General features: G+C 47.7%; 1 protein-coding gene across 1 annotated transcript in view; it reads left to right on the top strand.

Moving 5' to 3' along the window:
- mrc2 (mannose receptor, C type 2) overlaps positions 1-20,657 on the top strand; it is a 29,663-nt gene extending 9,006 nt beyond the window's left edge. The window contains exons 3-29 of the mRNA XM_029123613.2: positions 1,022-1,195; positions 1,546-1,710; positions 1,923-2,036; positions 2,384-2,527; positions 2,730-2,921; positions 3,087-3,241; positions 3,398-3,502; positions 6,365-6,480; positions 6,571-6,722; positions 6,865-7,082; positions 7,866-8,011; positions 8,187-8,283; positions 8,924-9,053; positions 9,674-9,706; positions 9,856-10,022; positions 11,405-11,573; positions 11,667-11,809; positions 12,022-12,136; positions 12,214-12,380; positions 12,488-12,596; positions 12,802-13,040; positions 13,158-13,323; positions 13,596-13,745; positions 15,769-15,888; positions 16,796-16,975; positions 17,504-17,527; positions 17,667-20,657. Coding sequence (XP_028979446.2) covers positions 1,022-1,195; positions 1,546-1,710; positions 1,923-2,036; positions 2,384-2,527; positions 2,730-2,921; positions 3,087-3,241; positions 3,398-3,502; positions 6,365-6,480; positions 6,571-6,722; positions 6,865-7,082; positions 7,866-8,011; positions 8,187-8,283; positions 8,924-9,053; positions 9,674-9,706; positions 9,856-10,022; positions 11,405-11,573; positions 11,667-11,809; positions 12,022-12,136; positions 12,214-12,380; positions 12,488-12,596; positions 12,802-13,040; positions 13,158-13,323; positions 13,596-13,745; positions 15,769-15,888; positions 16,796-16,975; positions 17,504-17,527; positions 17,667-17,887 — 3,911 coding nt within the window. The 3' untranslated portion in view covers positions 17,888-20,657. The remainder of the gene's footprint in view (positions 1-1,021; positions 1,196-1,545; positions 1,711-1,922; positions 2,037-2,383; positions 2,528-2,729; positions 2,922-3,086; positions 3,242-3,397; positions 3,503-6,364; positions 6,481-6,570; positions 6,723-6,864; positions 7,083-7,865; positions 8,012-8,186; positions 8,284-8,923; positions 9,054-9,673; positions 9,707-9,855; positions 10,023-11,404; positions 11,574-11,666; positions 11,810-12,021; positions 12,137-12,213; positions 12,381-12,487; positions 12,597-12,801; positions 13,041-13,157; positions 13,324-13,595; positions 13,746-15,768; positions 15,889-16,795; positions 16,976-17,503; positions 17,528-17,666) is intronic.
- The last annotated feature ends 225 nt before the right edge of the window (positions 20,658-20,882 follow it).

Below are 20,882 nucleotides of genomic sequence, written 5' to 3'. Positions count from 1 at the left end.
GCGTCATGTAAGAATGGAAAATGAACTGAAACAGCTGTTTATAAACTGAGCTTGCTGTTTGATTGGGGCGTTCATATGTTCCCAATAGAGACCGTTTGTTAGTGGAGTGTCCTTTTTACCCATGGCAATTCATAATGAAAATTATGTTTTCTGGCATGCTTTATAGTTTGAGACATTTTCCATTATCCGGTCTGTTTCTGCTTATTGTTTCTATTCCATATCTTTCCATGATCCTGTAATTTATCTTCTATTTATTTATTGCATGTTTGATTATGGAAGTCTTTGAGTAAACATATTTGTTTGCGTTGAAAATCATTTTTGGGTTTGTAGTGTCCACACCGCTGTTTTCACTGTTTTCGTGAGTCCAGTCGGCTGCAGAGCTCGACAGCTTTTTTTCACACAGATATTTCCCAACATAAAAACAATTTCACTTAAAGTAATAGCCTACATTTTCGGTGTTTAATTTTTTTTTTTTAAACAGTGCAACATTTTGATGCGCAATTTGTTATTCAGTAATATGAGACTATGGGACAGAGGGCTGTATAATTTTGCAAGGCACTGTGTATTTTCAGTCAGACATACATACATGCATACATACAAACATGCATTATTCATGCCTTTTCTTTTTTAAAGATCTTTCACAAAAACTAGAGCATCTCTGTGAAATTATTGCTAATCTTTGAACTTGCTGTATTATACCAAGATTCTTATTTTCAAAGATTTTTACATTTCATTTGGCTTGTGTCATGTTAAGTTTGGCTTTTTGCAACCCACATAAACCACTTTGAAGACGATAAAAAACGACATGTGAAATGCTCACCAGAAAACTGCCCTGCAAAACAGAACTCGGTGCTTATGATCCAAAGTCTTCTACGAGATTGGAAATGATAATATTATTATCATGTATTGTGTAAGATTACAAAATCTGATCCTAGTTACGCAGGCTACGTCAAGACTTTGACCGTGTTCAGTCCGACTAGACCGTCACCCTTATTCGATGTGTTCTGGGTTCACATTGCAGAGATCTACACCATCCAGGGTAACTCCCATGGCCGACCGTGCTACCTGCCGTTCCTGTACGACGGCCAGTGGTTCCACAGCTGCACCAGTATTGGCCGGGAGGATGGTCACCTGTGGTGTGCCACCACCTACGACTACGGCAAGGATGAACGCTGGGGCTTCTGTCCGGTTAACAGTGAGTCGTCCTCTGGCTGTCTTGTCTTCTCACCCCGTCAGCCGCCCACTGCTCTCGGTCTGTGTCTCTGTTTTCCGCTCGCCATGTCCACTCTGCCTCCCGCATTTCTCTCGCGCCCCCCTCCCTGCCGTCCAGTGTCTCATCCTCCCTCCTCTCTGACCCCCGCCGTCCTCTGCCTCCCTCCCCCTTCCTGGTGTCTTTTCTCTCTCTCTCTCTGTCCCTCTCTTTCTCTCTCTCTATCTGTCCATCGCTGTCTTCATCTCTCTGCCTTTATTCTTTTTCCTCTCACCCTTTCTGTCTCTCTTTGTCCCCCCCCCCCTTGTCTCCCCCTCTCCCCCTAACCCTTCTAGAAAACAACTGCGAGACGTTTTGGGACACGGACCGCCTGACAGACAGCTGCTACCAGTTCAACTTCCAGGCCACCCTGTCGTGGAGCGAGGCGCGTATCAGCTGCCAACAGCAGGGGGCAGACCTGCTCAGCATCACCAAGCTGCATGAGCAGACGTACATCAATGGTACGTTAAGTCCGCTGCTTGTTGTCGGAGTTCAGGTCCGAAACATAATGTCATGTCAATTATACAGAGTGTATTCAATGCGGTCCTCTTTATTAGAACCCTGGTGAAGCTTTCTTTTTTTTCTTCTATGGTTTTGATGAAAGGGGTTTTATTTTCCTGTGACGTCCCTGCGTAAATGCGTATATCCTGTGACGTCTTTCCTGCTCCTCCAGGTTTGCTGACAGGTTACAGTGCGTCATTGTGGATCGGTCTGAATGACCTGGACATCAACGGAGGCTGGCAGTGGGCTGATTCCTCCCCCCTCAAATACCTCAACTGGGAGAACGGTGAGAAAACTATTCCATTAACCCAGAGCTCTTCAACTCTGGTCCTGGAAGGCACTTCCTGGTTTTTGCGTTTGCAATCACCCGGTTTGCCAGGTCTGAACATGTCTCTTATCGGAAAGAGAGGATGAAATCCAGAAGTGTTTCTGATCTCCAGGATCAGAGTTGAGCCCTGCAATAACCAAACCAAACATCATCCATTCTCAACAACCCTTTAAAACCAAATCCATCTCATCCACCCTCAACCATAGTTTAAACCCCCACCCAACTTCATCCACACCCAACAATCTTTTTAACTCCACGTCGTCCCACCTCGACCATCTTTTGTACGTCTCCTCTCTCCGTCCCAGACCAGCCAAGTCATACTGAAGAGGAGAACTGTGCGGTGATCCGGACAGAGTCGTCTGGCCGCTGGCAGAACCGAGACTGCTCTGTAGCTTTTCCCTACGTCTGTAAGAAGAGACCCAACGCCACCCTGGACCCTTTCACCACCGGTAGGTCTGCCTAGCAACCCGACCTGACGCCCTCAAACAAATCCACCCCGCTGAAGCTATAAGCCAGTGGCTTTGTGGATAATCACAGGAGTAGTTCCAGTAACGAAACACTAAAAGTCTACCGATTGAACTTGTTCAGACGCTACCCCGCCTCAACAACAAGGGGCTAACATATAGTGTGTCTCTGCTCCGTGGGCGACAGACTCCTGGGCAGATGACGACAAGTACGAGTGTGATGTGGGCTGGCAGGCGTTCCAGGCCGGCTGCTACAGACTGACGTCGGAAAAGCTGGACTGGGACACCGCTCAGAAGACCTGTCAGAAGATGGAGGCCAACCTGGTCAGCCTTCACACCTTGCCGGAACTGGAGTTCATCGTGACCAACCTGAAGAGAGGTTAATAGCTAACACGCTGTTTATCACCTGCCTGAGAGGCTTTTGAACCGCAGTACCGTGAGGGTTGAGTATTTGTAGTCCGGCCCTTCCAATACCTTGATCCAGTGTGTCCAGGGAATTTAAATTGTGCTTTCTGTCTCTTGATTGGCTCCTTCCGTCTGTCAGACGTTGAGGAGCTGTGGATTGGTCTGCATGACACGGCTATGCAGATGGACTTCCAGTGGACAGACCACACACCTGTGATCTTCACATACTGGCATCCCTTCGAACCCAACAACTTCCAGAACATTCCGGAGGACTGTGTCACCATCTGGGGACCTGTGAGTGACCCCTGGCCATTGTATCCCGTAGTCTAGGCCCTTCGTCATGTCGCGCCTATGAGCTGTTCTTGCCAGCGAGCCTCTCTCCAGAAGAAATGTGTTTATACTAAGCAGCTGTGTTCTCTTTATGTGTCTGTGTGTGTGTGTGTTTTACAGGAAGGTCGCTGGAATGATAGCCCTTGTAATAAGTCCCTGCCGTCTATCTGTAAGAAAACAGCCCAGAAGACTGACGGACAGACAATAGAGCATGGCTGCAAACCAGTATGAAGCACTTTATGTTCTCTGCCTCGTTCTCTTTGTGTAGCACTTTATCTCTGTATTTCTTTCTCTCTTTTTCTCTCCTCTCTTCCCCTGTTTTCCTTTTGTCTCTCTCTGTCACCCCCTCTGTCCCTCTTTGCCACCCTGTCCCTCTTCTCTCTCCTCTTTCACTTCTGTCTCTGTTTCTCTATTTCTCTTATTAATGTGCTTTTAAAGGCGACCATTTCCATCTGTTCATTTCTCTCTGCATCCATCTTTCTCTTCCTTTCTTTAATCTGTTGTTCCCTGTCATCCTTTACCTCTCCCTCTTTCCATCCCTGTCTATAGAGATGCATAGTTTTGTCACAATTCCCATAAAACTAGCGGCAAAACCCAACAATCATATTTCCACCATTAATTAACCCAGTCGTGTAAATCTCTTCAGGACTAGGTGATGTTCGTCAACATATTTGTATCAGTTCACACTATCAAAGTTCTATTGGCTAAATGCAGGTGTATGTATTTACAGAAATGCCCTTGACCGATAGATATTTACTCAGTTATCAAAACCCTGAGTACGTGTAAGGCTAAAGACAAAACACGAAAAGCAGAAAGGGTGAGAGGGAAAAGAATAAAGGCGGAGAGATGAAATGAATGGTGTTTTAACTCAAAGAGCAGCTTTTCGTGTTTTGCTGTTGAGTTTAATGGGGATTCTGAGTGTATTTCAGTCCAGTGAGGTTCTACTTAGGGTTTTAGCAGCGTCATGCTGTATTAACTTCAGATACATTCAGCCCTGGTTCTCTAAAGGCAGTTTGGAAATATTACCTCCCTACCCCTTAACCACTCACCCCCTTCAACCCCTCCACCCCCTCTTCTTCCTCCAGTTCTTCTCCCTCACCTCCTCCAACCTTTACCCACTCACCCCTCTACCCCCTTCCCCCTCCACTCATTCACGCTTACCTCCATCACACCTAGACCCCCTCTCACCCTTCACTCCTTCCACCTCTCCACTCCTTCACCTTAACTTCATCCACTCCTTCACCTTAACTTCATCCACCCCTTCATCATTCACCCCTTCACCCTGTCACCTTTCACCCTGTCACCTTTCACCCCTTCACCCTGTCACCTTTCACCCCTTCACCCTGTCACCTTTCAGCCCCTCACCCTGTCCCCTTTCACCCCCTCCAACCTTCCCTTTCCCCATCTCTCCTTTTCTGTCTCTGTTTCTCTCACTCCTCATCTCTCTCTTTTTTTCTCTCCCTCTGCCATTTCACTTAGACTACTGTCCTTCCATGGTTTAGTGATATTCTCTCCTTTGCCTGCTTATACGGTAAAGACCTTTACTCTTGCTGGAATGTTTGAAATATCACTGCTGGCTCTGGAAAGTTCAGTAATTCCCTGCTAATGCTCTCCCTCTCCTAAAAATGGTGCATGTTTATGGTGCATCTTTAATATGCCAGTGAATATCATATCAAATGGGTTACAGCAGTTGGTTTCTGCTTAGCCAACTTCTCGTTTGGCAGTTTGTGTGTGTGTGTGTGTGTTGAACGAGTAAACGCTTGAGCGTCACATGAGGATATGTGAAAGTTACTTGTCAATGTGGAGGCATTCCAGTAGCGTGGTGTGACCGGTGGTGACGGTTGAGGTGTGTTTGTGACGCTGTGACTGAACTAGTGTCCTGCTAAGTTCCCTGCATCCGTCAGGAAACACCCCGCTTACTGACTGCATGTGGGGTCAGGGGTCGGGGTTCTATCTGAACAACACAGGCTCCTTGAACCCCAGCTCATTGGGTAATGTGGTGTGCGGTTTCTGCTCCTAAACACAGTGCAAGGCGTGAGACAGAACAGCTACTAAGAGGCTGCCAGCCCATTCATCCATCCATGTCTATATATCTAGTACCGTATGTGGTTCAAGTAGTTTCCGATTTTTTTCTCCAGCCACTTTGTTTCTCGGCGACCCATTTTTGGGTTATCACTTTGAGACGGAGAGAGAGAGAGCAAGAGAGATTGGGACTTAAGGACCGAGTGAGAGAAATGACTGACAGAGGGAAAGACAGAGAGACAGAGGGTCTGGGGAAGAGACCAGAAAGAGAGAGTGAATGTGGGAGAGACAAGGGACAAAGGGAGATAGAGAAATAGGGAAGGAGAGTGAGACGTACTGGTTTTTATCCACAATATGATTCTCATATAGAGGAACAAAGCTCAGCAGCTGGAAGTCTTTGAGGTTTCTCCCTCACTGCCAAATGCATTTGTGCAAAAGCCTGAGGTTGGACTGAGTCGCACCAAGTCATTTACCAACACTCCCTCTCTCAAATACACACTTAGTTCAAAACACGCATTCAGGACTACACACTCAAACCCCTGTGACCTTGTGTGCGTTGGCTGAGTTCTGGGTCTGTACACGTCTGCAGATATGAACTAAGAGGAGAGAGAAGAGAAACAGGCAGAGGGGGGTTGGAGGCTGAGTGGGTGGAGAGAGAGAGGTGAGATATAGGGCGAGGAGAGAGAGGGCAGAGAGAGGATGAAGAGTGAGAAGAGAGTGTGTGTAGTTGCACTGAGCATGGACTTGTCAGTCTCTGATCCAGTCAGTCTGTGTTGGAAAAAGCCCTCTCTATATTAACCCCATGTGTTCTGTCATTTGGCTGTTCATTACACGTTTGTCAATGTAAACAGTTCTCTTTGGACATATTTTCAGTTTTCTTTTAGGACAGTCATGGTTTCTATTATGACTCAACCTTCCCTCACTCCCGCGCCTCCCCCACCTCTCCCTCCTTGTCCTCTCTCTTCCTCCCTCCCTCCCTCCCTCCCTCCCTCCCTCCCTCCCTCCCTCCCTCCCTCCCTCCCTCCCTCCCTCCCTCCCTCCCTCTCCCATCCTCTGTCCCATCAGGGCTGGAAGTGGCACAGTCCGGCCTGCTATTGGGTGGGAGAGGAGCAGGTGACCTTCGAGGAGGGCAGGAAGGCATGCGCAGGCAGTGGAGCTACCCTCGTTACTATCACCAATAGGTATACACACACATACACACACGCACGCACTTCCTCACGCGCACCTAGTGTGACCTCTGACCCCTGTCTCTTTGTACACCACTGTTGTAGATTTGAGCAGGCGTTCGTCAACAGTCTGTTGTTTGGCCGTTCTGGAGAGTCCTTCTGGATAGCCCTGCTCGACCAGAACAGCCCGGGCAAGTTCCACTGGATCAGTGGGGACGAAGTGGCCTACACAAACTGGAACCGGGACCAGCCCGGCGGTATGTGAAGCTCTGCAGTTCTGTCCATCTGTCAAGTCCATTCTGGACAGAGAGCCACGACAGCAGGACTGTCAAACTCAGATCTGTAATCTGTACCAGGCCCATCCAGTAGTGACATGGAACCCCCCCCCCCCCTTTACAGGCACCATCAAAGGAGGGTGTGTGACCATGGCAACGGGCTCCGCTTTAGGCCTGTGGGAGGTGAAGGATTGCGTCACGTCGCGGGCTAAGTTCATCTGTAGACTGAACCAGGACACGTCCCTCAGCCCAGAGCCCCCAGCCCCACACCCCACCCCCAGCCTTACCGGATCCTGTCCCAGCGGGTGGAAGACCAGCAGCCAGCTACACCACTGCTACAAGGTATCCTGCAGCGTTAAGACTGCGTATGGTATTTAAATATATATTTTAATATTTAAATGGGCAATAGTTAAAATACAAACAATAATTTCATAATTATTGTAATACAAACAGATTTACCAGCTCCCTTCCATGGTATCTCCTTCTGTTATTCTGCGTCCTTTAACCTGGATATGGCTCACATTTCCATGAATGAACCTGCTTGTTCAAGCATTGGCAGTGCACACCTTATTTTGAGACATTACTCAATTCTAATTTGAGAACAGTGAGTCCAGGCTAGTTAGTTCAACTCTTAGTCTGTCTGGACAACAACTCTTTCTGGACTGAATAGGATTTAGTTTTGAAATTAGTAGCATGACGTTTCCTTCTTCAGTCATCTTGACTGAACTGTCTGTCTGCATCTGTGTGTTTTTTCTTGTCTTTTGCTAATTTCACAGCGAAGACCTTTGAGCCTCTCCTCTGAGATGTGTAGGTTTCGAACAGTTTGAAGGCTGTCTGGTTCAGCCTCAGCTGATCTGTCACTGATACTGTTCGGAACGTGTGCTCTGCTCCAGACAGATTGGTCCTCACCAGGCACATACTGTATGTAACCTCAATGTAACGTGGAGGTAACAATCCCAGTGCCAGTGACATTCAGTCAACTCCAGGCGGTGCTGTGGTCCGCCCTCGTCTCATCTTTATGTAGAACAGAACTGTGGACCTGACACCAAGTGCACCGCAACCTCTGGGCTGACAACAGTTTAGTAACTTGTTATCGTAGCTTTGGCTTTGGTGTGTGTGCCCCAGGTGTTCGACTCGAACCAGATGGACCAGAAGCTGAGCTGGCTCCAGGCCCATCTAGCCTGCCAGAGGCAGCATGGAGCCAACCTGCTGAGTGTCAGCGGTCCGGAGGAGGAGCACTTCATCCTGAAGATACTGCATGAGGCCTTCGGGTGGGTCCCCCCAATCGGGTTGATGGTCATCCGAAAGGGGGAGGGCGTGGGATGGCTCTGTGATTTGTAGGGAGAATGTGTTGTCGGTGGTTCTGATTGGCTCCTGCTGAGGGGGAGGAGGAGGAAGGTGATGATGGTGATGATGACCGTAATGTCTTTGTATTACTGTCCACAGGGAGTCGGAGGACCATGATCAGCACTGGTTCTGGATCGGGCTGAACCGCAGGAACCCCAACGACAACGGCAGCTGGAAGTGGAGCGATGGACTTGCCGTGAGTCACAGCATCAGACATGCTGCCCTACAATTAAGACACATTCACATTAAAGTGCTTAAGGCTCCCCAGCACTTCAAAACAGACAGTACATACATTGCAATTTTTCAAACCTTTTCTAAGTCATTTCAGCACAGCTAGAGTCCATCAACCTAACCGAAAGTTAGCAGCCCAGCTATTTTCTGGACTAGCTTGACCTTGCTACAATGTTACAGGAAAGAAGTTGAGGAAAAAGTAACGAAACCGTCTTTTTTATGTTCTGAAACAATATATTGTTTCAGAACATAAATACAGAGGTCACATTTTGCCATCTCCAAAAATGAATGGGATCTTTGACGAGAGATTAGCTCTCATCCCATTTGCTACAGACGGTACACTTGTCCGACCAGTAAAAGAAGGATATTGCGTGAACAGAACATATTATTTGAACTGACTGAGATGTATTACGGATTAGTTGCCCCAATTAAAATGGTGAAAGACTTACTACTAAAATGGTGAAAGACTGATTACGTACATGCATTCATAAACGCTGTATATGCAAGATATAGATATTTTGAATTTGTAGAAATAAATGTATAGCTTGTTTTCTTTGTACGTTGTTCAGTAACCACCTCTCATTCCCCCTCCTGCTGTGTGTCAGTACACGTACCAGAACTTTGGCCGGTACTACTACAACATCCGCCAGTGTGCAGCAGCGGACCTGGGTAGCATGACATGGCTGGCCATGCACTGTGACACGGAACTGGACTGGATCTGCAAGATCCCCAAAGGTAACCGCCGGACCCCAGGACCATACACCGATTGAGGTTATACCGATACTTAGTCACATCGACACAGACCCACGGTCATTAAGGTTATACCGATACTTAGTCACATCGACACAGACCCACGGTCATTAAGGTTATACTGATACTTAGTCACATCGACACAGACCCACGGTCATTAAGGTTATACCGATACTTAGTCACATCGACACAGACCCACGGTCATTAAGGTTATACCGATAATTAGTCACATCGACACAGACCCACGGTCATTAAGGTTATACCAATACTTAGTCACATCGACACAGACCCACAGTCATTAAGGTTATAGCGATACTTAGTCACGAAGACCCACATCATTAAGGTTATACCGATAATTAGTCACATCGACACAGACCCACGGTCATTAAGGTTATAGCGATACTTAGTCACATCGACACAGACCCACATCATTAAGGTTATACTGATACATAGAGACACACTGACAAAGACCAACGGTCATTAATGTTATACTGATATTTCTGCCCCTGGTGGAGCCAGAAAGCCTGACCTATATTTATATATATTTTTTTAAATGTGTTATGGGTTATGAATTTAAACCACTCTGGTGTTTTTTTGTTTTTCAGGAAAAGTCGATATGGATTCAAACCCCACTGACGGTGAGCACCAGACCGAACGGACATCATTGCTGACAAGGGTTGTCATCTGTTCCTTTAACTGTCCTTACAACACATCTCCAACTCTTCCTCATCTCTTCCCCCCCTCTCTCCTCCTCACCCCCCCCCCCCCACACACACACACACACCAGCCCCCTCGGCCAGTGAGTGGATCGGCTTCCAGGAGGCAGAATATAAATTCTTTGACCACCGGTCTACATGGGACCAAGCCCAGAGGATCTGTTCCTGGTTCGATGCTTCTCTGGCATCCATACACTCCGCTGAGGAGGAGGCCTTCCTGGCCGACAGCCTTCACAAGGTACCCTACCTTACCCTTTGTGACCTTATATGGCATTATGTAATAACAATATAACAACATTATCGATGCAATCAACTCTGAATGTTAGGAATTTCTAGGCCAACAACATGCCTGAACACATTAAATGAGCTCCCACTCTCTCTCTCTTTCTACAGTATTTCTTTCTCTCTACAGTATTTCTCTCTCTACAATATTTCTCTCTCTCTCTACAGTATTTCTCTCTCTCTCTCTCTCTCTCTCTCTCTCTCTCTCTCTCTCTCTCTCTCTCTCTCTCTCTACAGTATTTCTCTCTCTCTCTCTCTACAGTATTTCTCTCTCTCCCTACAGTATTTCAAAGCATTTCAATAGGTGCTTTATTGGCATGGATGGATGGTTGCCACTGTTGCCATGCTTAGGTAACCATAGTGATACAGTGCATAAATAAATACAATTTAACTATAAAAGCACAATCAAAATATACAGTATTCCAAATAATATTTATTTTTTTTACAGAGAAGAGGCATAAATAAATAACAGTAATCAAACATTTACATTCTGGGTGTTATTGTTTTTCTTCTGTAGTGACAGGCCTGGACATTCATCTACCATCTATTGTTTCTCAATTTCACCCAAGAGAATGCACATTTTCTCCTCAGTAGTTCCATAAAACTAGCAATCACTTCTTTGAATTTCAAGAAATGGATATCTCTAATTGACTCATACTTAAAGTAGTGGAGTAGCAAGTGCTGTTCATTTTCAACTTCTCTTAAATGACAAAATCTCTGTTTTCTGACCACCCATGTATTTTTTATGCCGTCCTGTCTCTATATCCAGGCTATGATCACTGAGTTCTGTCTCTATAGCCAGGCTATGGCCACTGAGTCTGTACATTGCTAGTAGCTTTCTTTTTTATATTCTTTGATGTGTACAAGGTGTTGTGCTAACTTGATATCTCTATTTAGAATTTGGTAGTTTTTGCTTACATTTGATTTCCATATGCCAGTAGTTAGTGTAAGCATTTTGGATAGAGATTTTAATTTGTTTGAGTTGGTCTAATATTTGGATTTTGCTGATGCTTCTGGGCCAACTGGTTTAAAGGGTCACTCTCAAGGTTGTTGTGCTTGTACCTAAATCCTTTTGATTATAATATTCTGGATCATATTGTGTTATGCGAGTCCAAAATGTAGTGTCTCTTTTCTCATGATGGAGTGCATTTCTCTCTCTCTCTACAGTATTTCTCTCTCTGTCTCTGTTGCTTGTACTCCCTTCTCTACCCTCAACAAATCCATTCATAAATATACTCCCATGTATCATAAACCACACCTGAACAGCCAGGCTGTATATGACTGGAGGTCAGGGGTCATCCGTACAAATGGTTCTGATTGGCTGTCTCTCACCTGCAGATGACCAGGTCAGTGGGGGATCACTGGTGGGTTGGGCTTCACACGTATGACAACGACGGGCGTTTCCGTTGGTCGGATCACTCCGTGCTCAACTACATCTCCTGGGCGCCCGGCAGGCCACACCCACTCAGCCGCGACCGCAAATGTGTCCACATTTCCGTCAGCAAGGGTGAGTGTTCTGGGGAGCCGGGGACACTTTCCCATCAAGCCAAAAAAAAAAAAGTTTTCAATGAAACCAAAACGCTGGTGAATTGTCCTCCAGTGGAATGGGCCGATCAGAAATGCCACTCAGACCTGCCTTACATCTGTAAGAGGGTGAACGTCACCGGCACCGCCCCGCCCACCCCCTCCTCCCCCCTGCCCCCCGCAGGCTGTCCCAGTGGCTGGGCGTCCTTCCTCCACAAGGTAAGCCTCCGGGCTCCTATGTGCCTTATGCTGGCTGATACAGGTGGGAACGTTATATGAACGTGAAGTGGCTGGTTTAAGTGGGGATTTCGTGTTGACGTCTCCAGCCATGTTCATGTGACAGCTTAGTGTCATATCTAACACACCAAGCTCTTATCTCCCTCCTGTGTGTGTGTGTGTGTGTGTGTGTGTGTGTATGTGTGTGTGTATAGTGTTATAAGGTGTTTGGTCTCGAGGAGGGCCGTAGGGCGACGTGGTCAGGGGCCAGAATGATGTGTGCGTCACAGGCTGGAGCTTTGACTGTGGTCTCCAATCACCTGGAGCAAGGTAGTTTAATACACACTTCTGACGCGTGCACACACACTCCGTCAATGTGATCAGTGACATCATTCTGTCCCCCAAAGCCTTCATCACTACCCTGCTGGCCAACGTGACCACTGACCTGTGGGTGGGGCTGACGTCCGACTCTAAAGGTCAGTTCCAGTGGGCCCAGTCTGGGCTGCTCAGCTACACCAACTGGGCCTCCGGAGAACCCGTGGACAACAGTGGACCGCTCCACAACAAGAATCCGGTACGTTCCGTCCTGGCCTCACCCTTCTCTGTCCGTCTGTTCACTTTGGCCTGGATCCCCAGTGTCTCCCCCCATAACCCTTAACCCTAACCCTTGTGACCCGACAGGGGAACTGTGTGTTGATGGTCCACGGGAACCCGGCCAAGAGCACCGGAATGTGGGCGTCCCGGGCCTGCGAGGCCGAGAAACACGGCTACATCTGCCAGAAGAAACAAGGTATCCGCGTGGCAACTCCCAACAGCGCAGCCAGCCACTGACATGTCCGACGAGCCACAGACCAGAATTCCTGTGTGAATCTGTTACAACGTACCCACTGATCCACATACCTAACCAATACATTTATCGTGTCTGGTGTGTGTGTGTGTGTGTGTGAGTGTGTGTATGTGTCAGTCAACTGAAACTTGAACTCTTTGTCTTTCAGATCCGACCCTGCCCCCCAGGCCTGCCCTTCTGCCCCCCACGCTGACCGGACCTGTGGACCTGGGCGGAGTGACCTACCGGGTGGTAAAGAAGCGTCTGGACTGGACAGGGGCTCTGCATGTGTGTGAGTCTCTGAACGGGACGTTGGCCTCCGTGAGAGATCCGTATCAACAGGCCTACCTCACACTGCTGATGAACAGCCTGCGTCTCCCAGCCTGGATTGCCCTCTACAACTACGGGGTGAGACCCCGGACCGGAGTCAGGAACAGCTGGACAGATTTGTGTTCATTATGGTTCCACTACACACCACTTGTATTCGTGCAATCCGATTGTAAGGTTCGATCATTTCCCCCTTAGGGGCGGAGCTTCAGCTGGTTGGGAGAGGAGGAGCTGACCTACACGGCCTGGCGGGACGGGGAGCCCAACACGCTGTCTGGGTGTGGTCACATGACCCCAACAGGACTGTGGACTATGGCCCCATGTGAAGCTAAACTGGATGCTGCCATCTGTCAGATTAATACAGGTGTGTGTTTGCGTTTTGCAATGCGTGTCGACTGCGTGAGTGAGTGTGTTTAATTAAACAAAATGTCAATCAGCTGTTGCTAAAGATGCAGCACGTCTTTCTGGGGTCCGCAAAAAGCATCAAACCTGACAAAAGTGTTTACGGACAGGACTACGTGAATACACTTTACATATTCTATGTTTTGAAGATCGTGAAGATAATTCAGTATATAAACATGTACGCCCTATCCTACTCTCTCTGCCTCTCTGTCCCTCTCTGCCTGTGTCCATCAGAGGACGCTGTGGTCCACCAGTGGAGCTACCCAGGGCATTGCCCTCAGTCACTGGGTGACTGGGCCTGGGTACCCTTCAGGAACCACTGCTACTCCTTTAACCTGCAGAACCTCCAGCTGCAGACTGAGGCCTTGGCCTCCTGCCGGAAGGGTAAGGGGGAAACTCACATACATGTCAATCACATGGTCACATGGTCCAGAACACCCCTCCCTCAACCCCTCCGCTTCAACCAGCCTGGAACACCCTCAGTCAGCCAGACACACCCCTCAGTCAGCCAGACAGCCAGACACACCCCTCAGTCAGCCAGACACACCCATCAGTCCGCCCGAACACACCCCTCAGTCAGCCAGACACACCCCTCAGTCAGCCAGACACACCCATCAGTCCGCCCGAACACACCCCTTAGTCAGCCGAACACACACTCACTCAGCCAGACACACACACCCCTCAGTCTGCCAGACACACCCCTCAGTCTGCCAGACACACCCCTCAGTCTGCCAGACACACCCCTCAGTCTGCCAGACACACCCATCAGTCCGCCCGAACACACCCCTTAGTCAGCCGAACACACACTCACTCAGCCAGACACACACATCACTCAGTCTGCCAGACACACCCCTCAGTCTGCCAGACACACCCCTCAGTCTGCCAGACACACCCCTCAGTCTGCCAGACCACACCCCTTAGTCAGCCGAACACACACTCACTCAGCCAGACACACACTCACTCAGCCAGACACACACTCACTCAGCCAGACACTCCCTTCATTCAGCCAGACACACCCCTTAGTCAGCCAGACACACCCCTCAGTCAGCCCGACACACCTATCAGCCAGACAGAGACACTGCTCTATGAGCCAGACAAACCCTTCAGACAGCCCGATACACCCATCAGCCAGCCAGAAACACCCCTCAGTAAAGCCTGCAAAACGTCTTGAGCTTAGTGGTTTGTGTAGATTTCTATGCTCTTTGAAACCAGAAATGTGTGATTAAAAAAAAGATTTCTCGATACAATGGTTAAAACATTTTCAGCTCCGGTAAAAATGAAGAGACCACTGCAAATTCAACGGTTCTGTTCCTCACTCAAACCTTCCTTTTCAACTTTTTAGGAAAGAAAAGAAAAATGTGCAGTGGTCTCTTCGTTTTTTCTAGAGCTGTATGTATATTCGGTGGCTAAAATGTGGCCACCCATGATTGGGAACCATCTTTGGGCCCCACTGAGTGGTTCCCTGTATATGTGAATAGAGAACCATTTGGAACATGCCTGTGAGCGTGACACTGTACAGATGCCTGTGAGCTTGACACTGTACACATGCCTGTGAGCGTGACACTGTACACATGCCTGTGAGCGTGACACTGTACACATGCCTGTGAGCGTGACACTGTACACATGCCTGTGAGCGTGACACTGTACACATGCCTGTCAGAGTGACACTGTACACATGCCTGTGAGCATGACACTGTACACATGCCTGTCAGAGTGACACTGTACACATGCCTGTGAGCGTGACACTGTACACATGCCTGTGAGCGTGACACTGTACACATGCCTGTGAGCGTGACACTGTACACATGCCTGTCAGTGTGACACTGTACACATGCCTGTGAGCGTGACACTGTACACATGCCTGTGAGCGTGACACTGTACAGATGCCTGTGAGCGTGACACTGTACAGATGCCTGTGAGCGTGACACTGTACACATGCCTGTGAGCGTGACACTGTACACATGCCTGTGAGCGTGACACTGTACACATGCCTGTGAGCGTGACACTGTACACATGCCTGTGAGCGTGACACTGTACACATGCCTGTCAGCGTGACACTGTACACATGCCTGTGAGCGTGACACTGTACACATGCCTGTGAGCGTGACACCGGGAACAGAATGTGTCTCTTTGCTCAACTGCTGTCGTCATGGAGCGCTTCCAGCGCCCAAACACATCAATATGTTTCAAATTAGCTCTGATTCATTGAGCCTTTATTGAAACGCGCCCACGTTAACATCCACCGATTTCCTGCTTCCTTCTCACCTTATCGTCATTGTCCTTATCGCCATCATCCGTCATTCCTGTCTGTCAACTCTGACATCATCCGTCTTGTTACCAATTCGACGGTCTTATCAACCCTGTCTAATCATCTCTGTCCCCCTCTGTGTCCACCTCCTCTCTCCAGTGGGTGGCCAGTTGCTGTCTGTCCTGGATGAGACAGAGAATGGTTTTGTCTGGGAGCACATCCAGGGTTACCAGGAGCAAGCCCATGGTGCCTGGCTGGCCATCACATTCAACCCCAAAGGTAAAGATATTTGGTGTAGGCTACAGCTTCATGTGACCTGCTGTTTTAAAATCCTCTGTGGTTGCTTTGTGATACTTGCCGTAGTCGGACAAAATCTGGGTGAATAACACCCTGGGGTCTTTTGCGTTTACAAAATGACGCTGATTGGCCAGATAGTGGCGCTAAAACAAGCAATTGAAAATTCAAACTTTGCAAGGTGCGGGGGTTGAGTGGACCTGATCAGGCACACAGTACCAAAATGTTGCAGGAAAAACGTGTTCTGAGGTAAGTGAAGATAATCCATTGGTGCTGGTTTTGACTGAATATTAACTAATCATGTCATATGGTCCATATGCAAACTTTTTTGGCTTGTGTGATATGCAAATAGTTAAAAGCTAGCTAACATTAACTAGAATCGTTTTAGTCTTTTCAGAGTAGTTCTTTTCTGAGATGTATACATTTTTATTGGAATCCAATAGCCAGTTAATTACTTAATATGTTTTAGCATGCCTTGGCCCTGTCAGAGATTGCAGATTTGAAGTCACAATCTGTGTTTTGCGATTTGTATTATAACATAATGTACACGTTACAAACACTTTCAAGACTCAACATATGCTAGAGCTTTTAATGCATATTGACCATTAAGTGGCGCTAAAACCAAACCGTCTCCTCTGGTCCCTCGCTCTGATGAATTTCTTATTTCAATTTTGACCTCTAATTAGGATACCTGATTCAATTAGTCAAATGCTTGATGATAAGTTGAATAATTGAATCAGCTGTGCCATTCACAGGTTAAAAACAAAATGTGAAACATCTATGGGGCCTTAGGAGACTTTGGAAAACGTTAACATACGTGATTTATTGTTGAGACATTCATCATGTGTGAATATCGATCTTTGTCTGGTGTGTTCCCGGTGTTGTCCTGCAGGGGGCAGTCTGATGTGGTCTGAGAATGCAGACGTGGAGTTCACCAACTGGGGTGTGCAGGACACCAACCTGAGCATGCTGTCCCCCAACACCTGCTTCTGGATCCAGAGCAACACGGGTCTGTGGAAACCAGGCTCCTGCAAGAACCGAACCCATGGAGTCATCTGCAAACGGCCACGCAGTAAGAACCCCCCCCCCCCCCCCAACACGGAGGCCCATGCACATTAACACCAGGCAGTCATACACAGTAAGACCCCCCCCCCCCCCCCCAAAACAAGGAGGCCCATGCACATTAACACCAGGCAGTCATACACAGTAAGACCCCCCCCCAACATGGATGCCCATGCACATTAACACCAGGCAGTCATACGCAGTAAGCCCCCCCCCCCCAACATGGATGCCCATGCCCATTAACACCAGGCAGTCATACGCAGTAAGCCCCCCCCCCAACATAGAGGCCCATGCCCATTAACACCAGGCAGTCATACACAGTAAGACCCCCCCCCCCCCCCCCCCCCAAAACAAGGAGGCCCATGCACATTAACACCAGGCAGTCATACACAGTAAGCCCCCCCCCCAACATGGATGCCCATGCCCATTAACACCAGGCAGTCATATATGTGACGTGCACAGTGAAATCTCGCATCAGAAATCTCGCAACTAGTCACTGAAATTGTAAGCTAATTTTTCTTTTTTCTCCATTTTGCAGGTGCTGAGACTTCGCCTGCAGTGTGTAAGTAGGCGGAGTCTGTCACGCTCTTCAACTATTGATTTCCCATCACGTACCTCTGCAGAATTGAGCCAATGAAACAATTACATGGAATTTGAAATTCTTACCTCTCCCTCCTCCATTTTCCCTGTCTGGGTCTCAGCTGAAGAAGACCACCTACCCACGCTGCTCCTGGTCATGGTGACGGGCCTTGTTCTGGTGATCGTCATCGTGGGCGTGATCTACCTGTACCGCCGGCGCCAGGTGGGCTCCAGAGGCTCCTACGAGGGCGCACGCTACAGCCGTACCCACTCCAGCCCCGGCGAGCAGGCCGAGAAGAACATCCTGGTCTCCGACATGGAGCTCAACGAGCAGCCGGAGTAGCAGGACCAGCCTGTACGGGGAGACGCCCTGGGAGGGACCTCGGACCGACCGACCCGCTGACCGACTCATACATGTAATGCTTTGACCTTTTATTGGAAGATGCCGAGGGGCTGTGTTGTGTGGAGCGTAGCAGGTGACAATCAAAATAGCACGATCTGAAACCCCGCCCCCTCCTGACCTGTCCTGCGTTCAGGGCTCTTTTCTCAGAGAGACACGCCCATTCTGACACTAAGCCAATCCAATTCATCCAGATTTCCGCGCAGTCTCCCGGGCGACCAAAGTCTTCTGCCGCGACAGTATTTACCTGAGGTTAACATCAGGTTCCTTTTAGTGTGTTTCCTTTTTTACTTGTTTGTGTTTTTGTTTGTTTTTGTCGGAACCAGCGCAGCTGTAGAGAATCCTCCTTATTTTGGTGGTTGTGGTGAAGCTTTGGTTGTCGCCGTGCCCTGCCTCTCTTCTGCTCTGTCTGACACGTCATCAGAGGCCAGTTGGAAACTAACCAATGCTTCCACGTGGAAGAGGAGGGGGCGAATACACCAGTGCAAACCAGACCACAAACTTGTCCCTGGCCTGAACACCGCAAGTACCCCTGCAGAAGGGGGACAGAGAGAGAGAATGACAGAGAGAGAGAAAGAATGAGAGATAAAGAACGAGAGGGAGAAAGAACGAGAGGAAGATTAACCAGAGGTTTGACATTGATTTAGACTGATTGTTGTATTACATCTCTGTATGTTACGTTCTAGAGGGTTCTAGAGGGTTTGTTTTAGCACTTTCTACCACCATCTTGAGAAGAGCCAACATGTATTACTTTAAGCAATGGACATGGCGTTCACTTCTTTATTCATGTTTTATTACCGCAGTACTCTGTTTTTTGTTATATTTCCTTTGGCTTAGATGGCAACATAGTGCAAAGTTTGGTCAGATAACTGGTATGGATGGATACAATGGTACAAGTAGAACCTAACCTGCAACAATAGAAAGCTTAGATCCCCTTTAGGTCATTCACTTTAAATGGGACGCATGTTCTGTTTTTATTTTAGCTCAGGATGTTGCTGTAATTTGTGATTTGTTTCACATTATAAACCGGGTGGTTAGATTTCTGAATGCTGATTGGCTGGAAACTGTGGTATATGAGACCATATACCATGGGTATGACATCAAATCACTTTTTACTGTTTTAGTTGTGTTGGTAAATGTTTTTTTATAGCAATAAGGTATATTGAGGGTTTGTAGTATATTGCTAATTTACCACAGCTAATCATTGCGTCCAGGCACTTCGCCATGTGTCTTGCTTAAGAACAGCTTTTAGCCATTTTATATTGGCCATAACAAAATAAATTGTTCCTCAAGGTACTATAGAGCCTAACTTTCGGGAAAGCCTCTTTAACAATGCAGCTTGGAAAACCAAAGAACTCATTTGAAAAAGGAACTGCCACATTCTTTAAACATTTCGAAAGATAAACCCCTTTCATTTTATTTCGCATTGTCAACTTTTTTGCTTGTGTTGTTCCTCGGTGCAGTGGTTCTCAAACCTCTCCAGGTGGGCCCCCAGCTAATTTTTTGAAGCCCTGAAATATCCCACCTGAATCAAGCAGCCAAGGGCTTGATAATTAGCAGACCAGTCGATTCAGGTGTGCCGGGTCTGGATGACATCTAATGCATGGAACTGTTGGGCGGTCCCCAGGAGAGGTTTGCGAGCCGTCGCCTTAGTCTGGGGAGGATTGTACACGGTTAGGAATGGAGCACAGCTGCATTCAAGGCAGTGAATCAGCAAACTGAAACCCCTACGCCTGGGTCCCATTTGACCACGGAGGAAGAGACTGATGTTTTCTTTCCCTGTCGTTACATTCCTCCTCCCACAGTCACCCCTCTTGACCGGATCTGTGTCCTGCTGCGTGGATAACGTTGGATCCTCTCTGATAGAAACTCCTAGTGGGCGTTGAGCCAGGCTGAAAATCCACCTCTTCTCTGCTTTAGAGCAGAGCAGAGAAGGGAGGGGAGGGGGGAGGGGGGGGGGGGGGTGTGTGGTGGCGTCTCCAGCTGTGGAATGTTGAGTCGGCAAGAAAAGCTCGGTGGCACGCCTGGAACCAATCAGAGAGCAGAAGGGCTCAGGACCAAAGGAGAGAGAGATTTAGGGAACGGGTGGAAAATGAGAAAATTTGTTGGGTTGGGACTGGGGAGTTTCACTTTGAGGTAGATCTGCCATGAAGGCAGAAATGAATGTCATTGGTTTACTCAAAGAAGAGGGCAGAGCTTAGGTTCCAAATCTGAAATCACTCGTTTCATTGTTTCATTTGTTTTTCGTGTCACTCTGTTTCATTCTAAAACACTTAGGTTAAGGATTAGAGATATGTATGGGTTAAGGTTGCGGTCAGATTTGATCAACTAAATGTTTGAAAATGCAGTCACTGCCCTCTCCGTTGAGTCAACCAATCACAGGTCTTCTGGGTGGTTCTGCTTGCTGAGTTAGTGTTACTCCCAAGGTGCAGAAAGAGAGGGGGGAGGTGGGGAAAGAGACATAGGGACAAAGGGGGTGAGTGGGGCTGGAGGAGGGTTGTAGCATTGTGCCTGCTTCAAAATGACTTTGCATATGTTGTTGTGTTGAATTTAATCAGCCTACAGTGAGCCTGTGTTTGGCCCTGATTTCCTGCCCTATCTGGGACTGCCGATTGGCTTTTCCCTGTGAAGAAAAGTTAAAAGCACCTGTTTTTTTTTTAAAGTAAAATGTTGTTTTTATATTAAATGAATAAAATATATGTTGGCTAAATGACTTCAATAATTATTTCATTAACTGTTGGTACTACAGTTTATTATGTACAATTTTATTGGCCAACATTATTTGTTGTGATGTTGAAGGAGCCCCACTAGGGGGCAGGTCTTACCCACAGTAACAGCTTGACTCGCTTTCAGATTAGTTCACTTTATTCATTGATGCATCATCTCCCTTAAAGTCTTTCTTAGTTAGACGTTCTATCTGCTACTCTCTCTCCTGCAT

This window comes from Esox lucius, chromosome 11, assembly GCF_011004845.1.
Source record: "Esox lucius isolate fEsoLuc1 chromosome 11, fEsoLuc1.pri, whole genome shotgun sequence".
NCBI classification, from domain to species: Eukaryota; Metazoa; Chordata; class Actinopteri; order Esociformes; family Esocidae; genus Esox; species Esox lucius.
The sequence above is the reverse complement of the archived record's forward strand: the minus strand, read 5'-3'. Positions and strand labels throughout refer to the sequence as shown.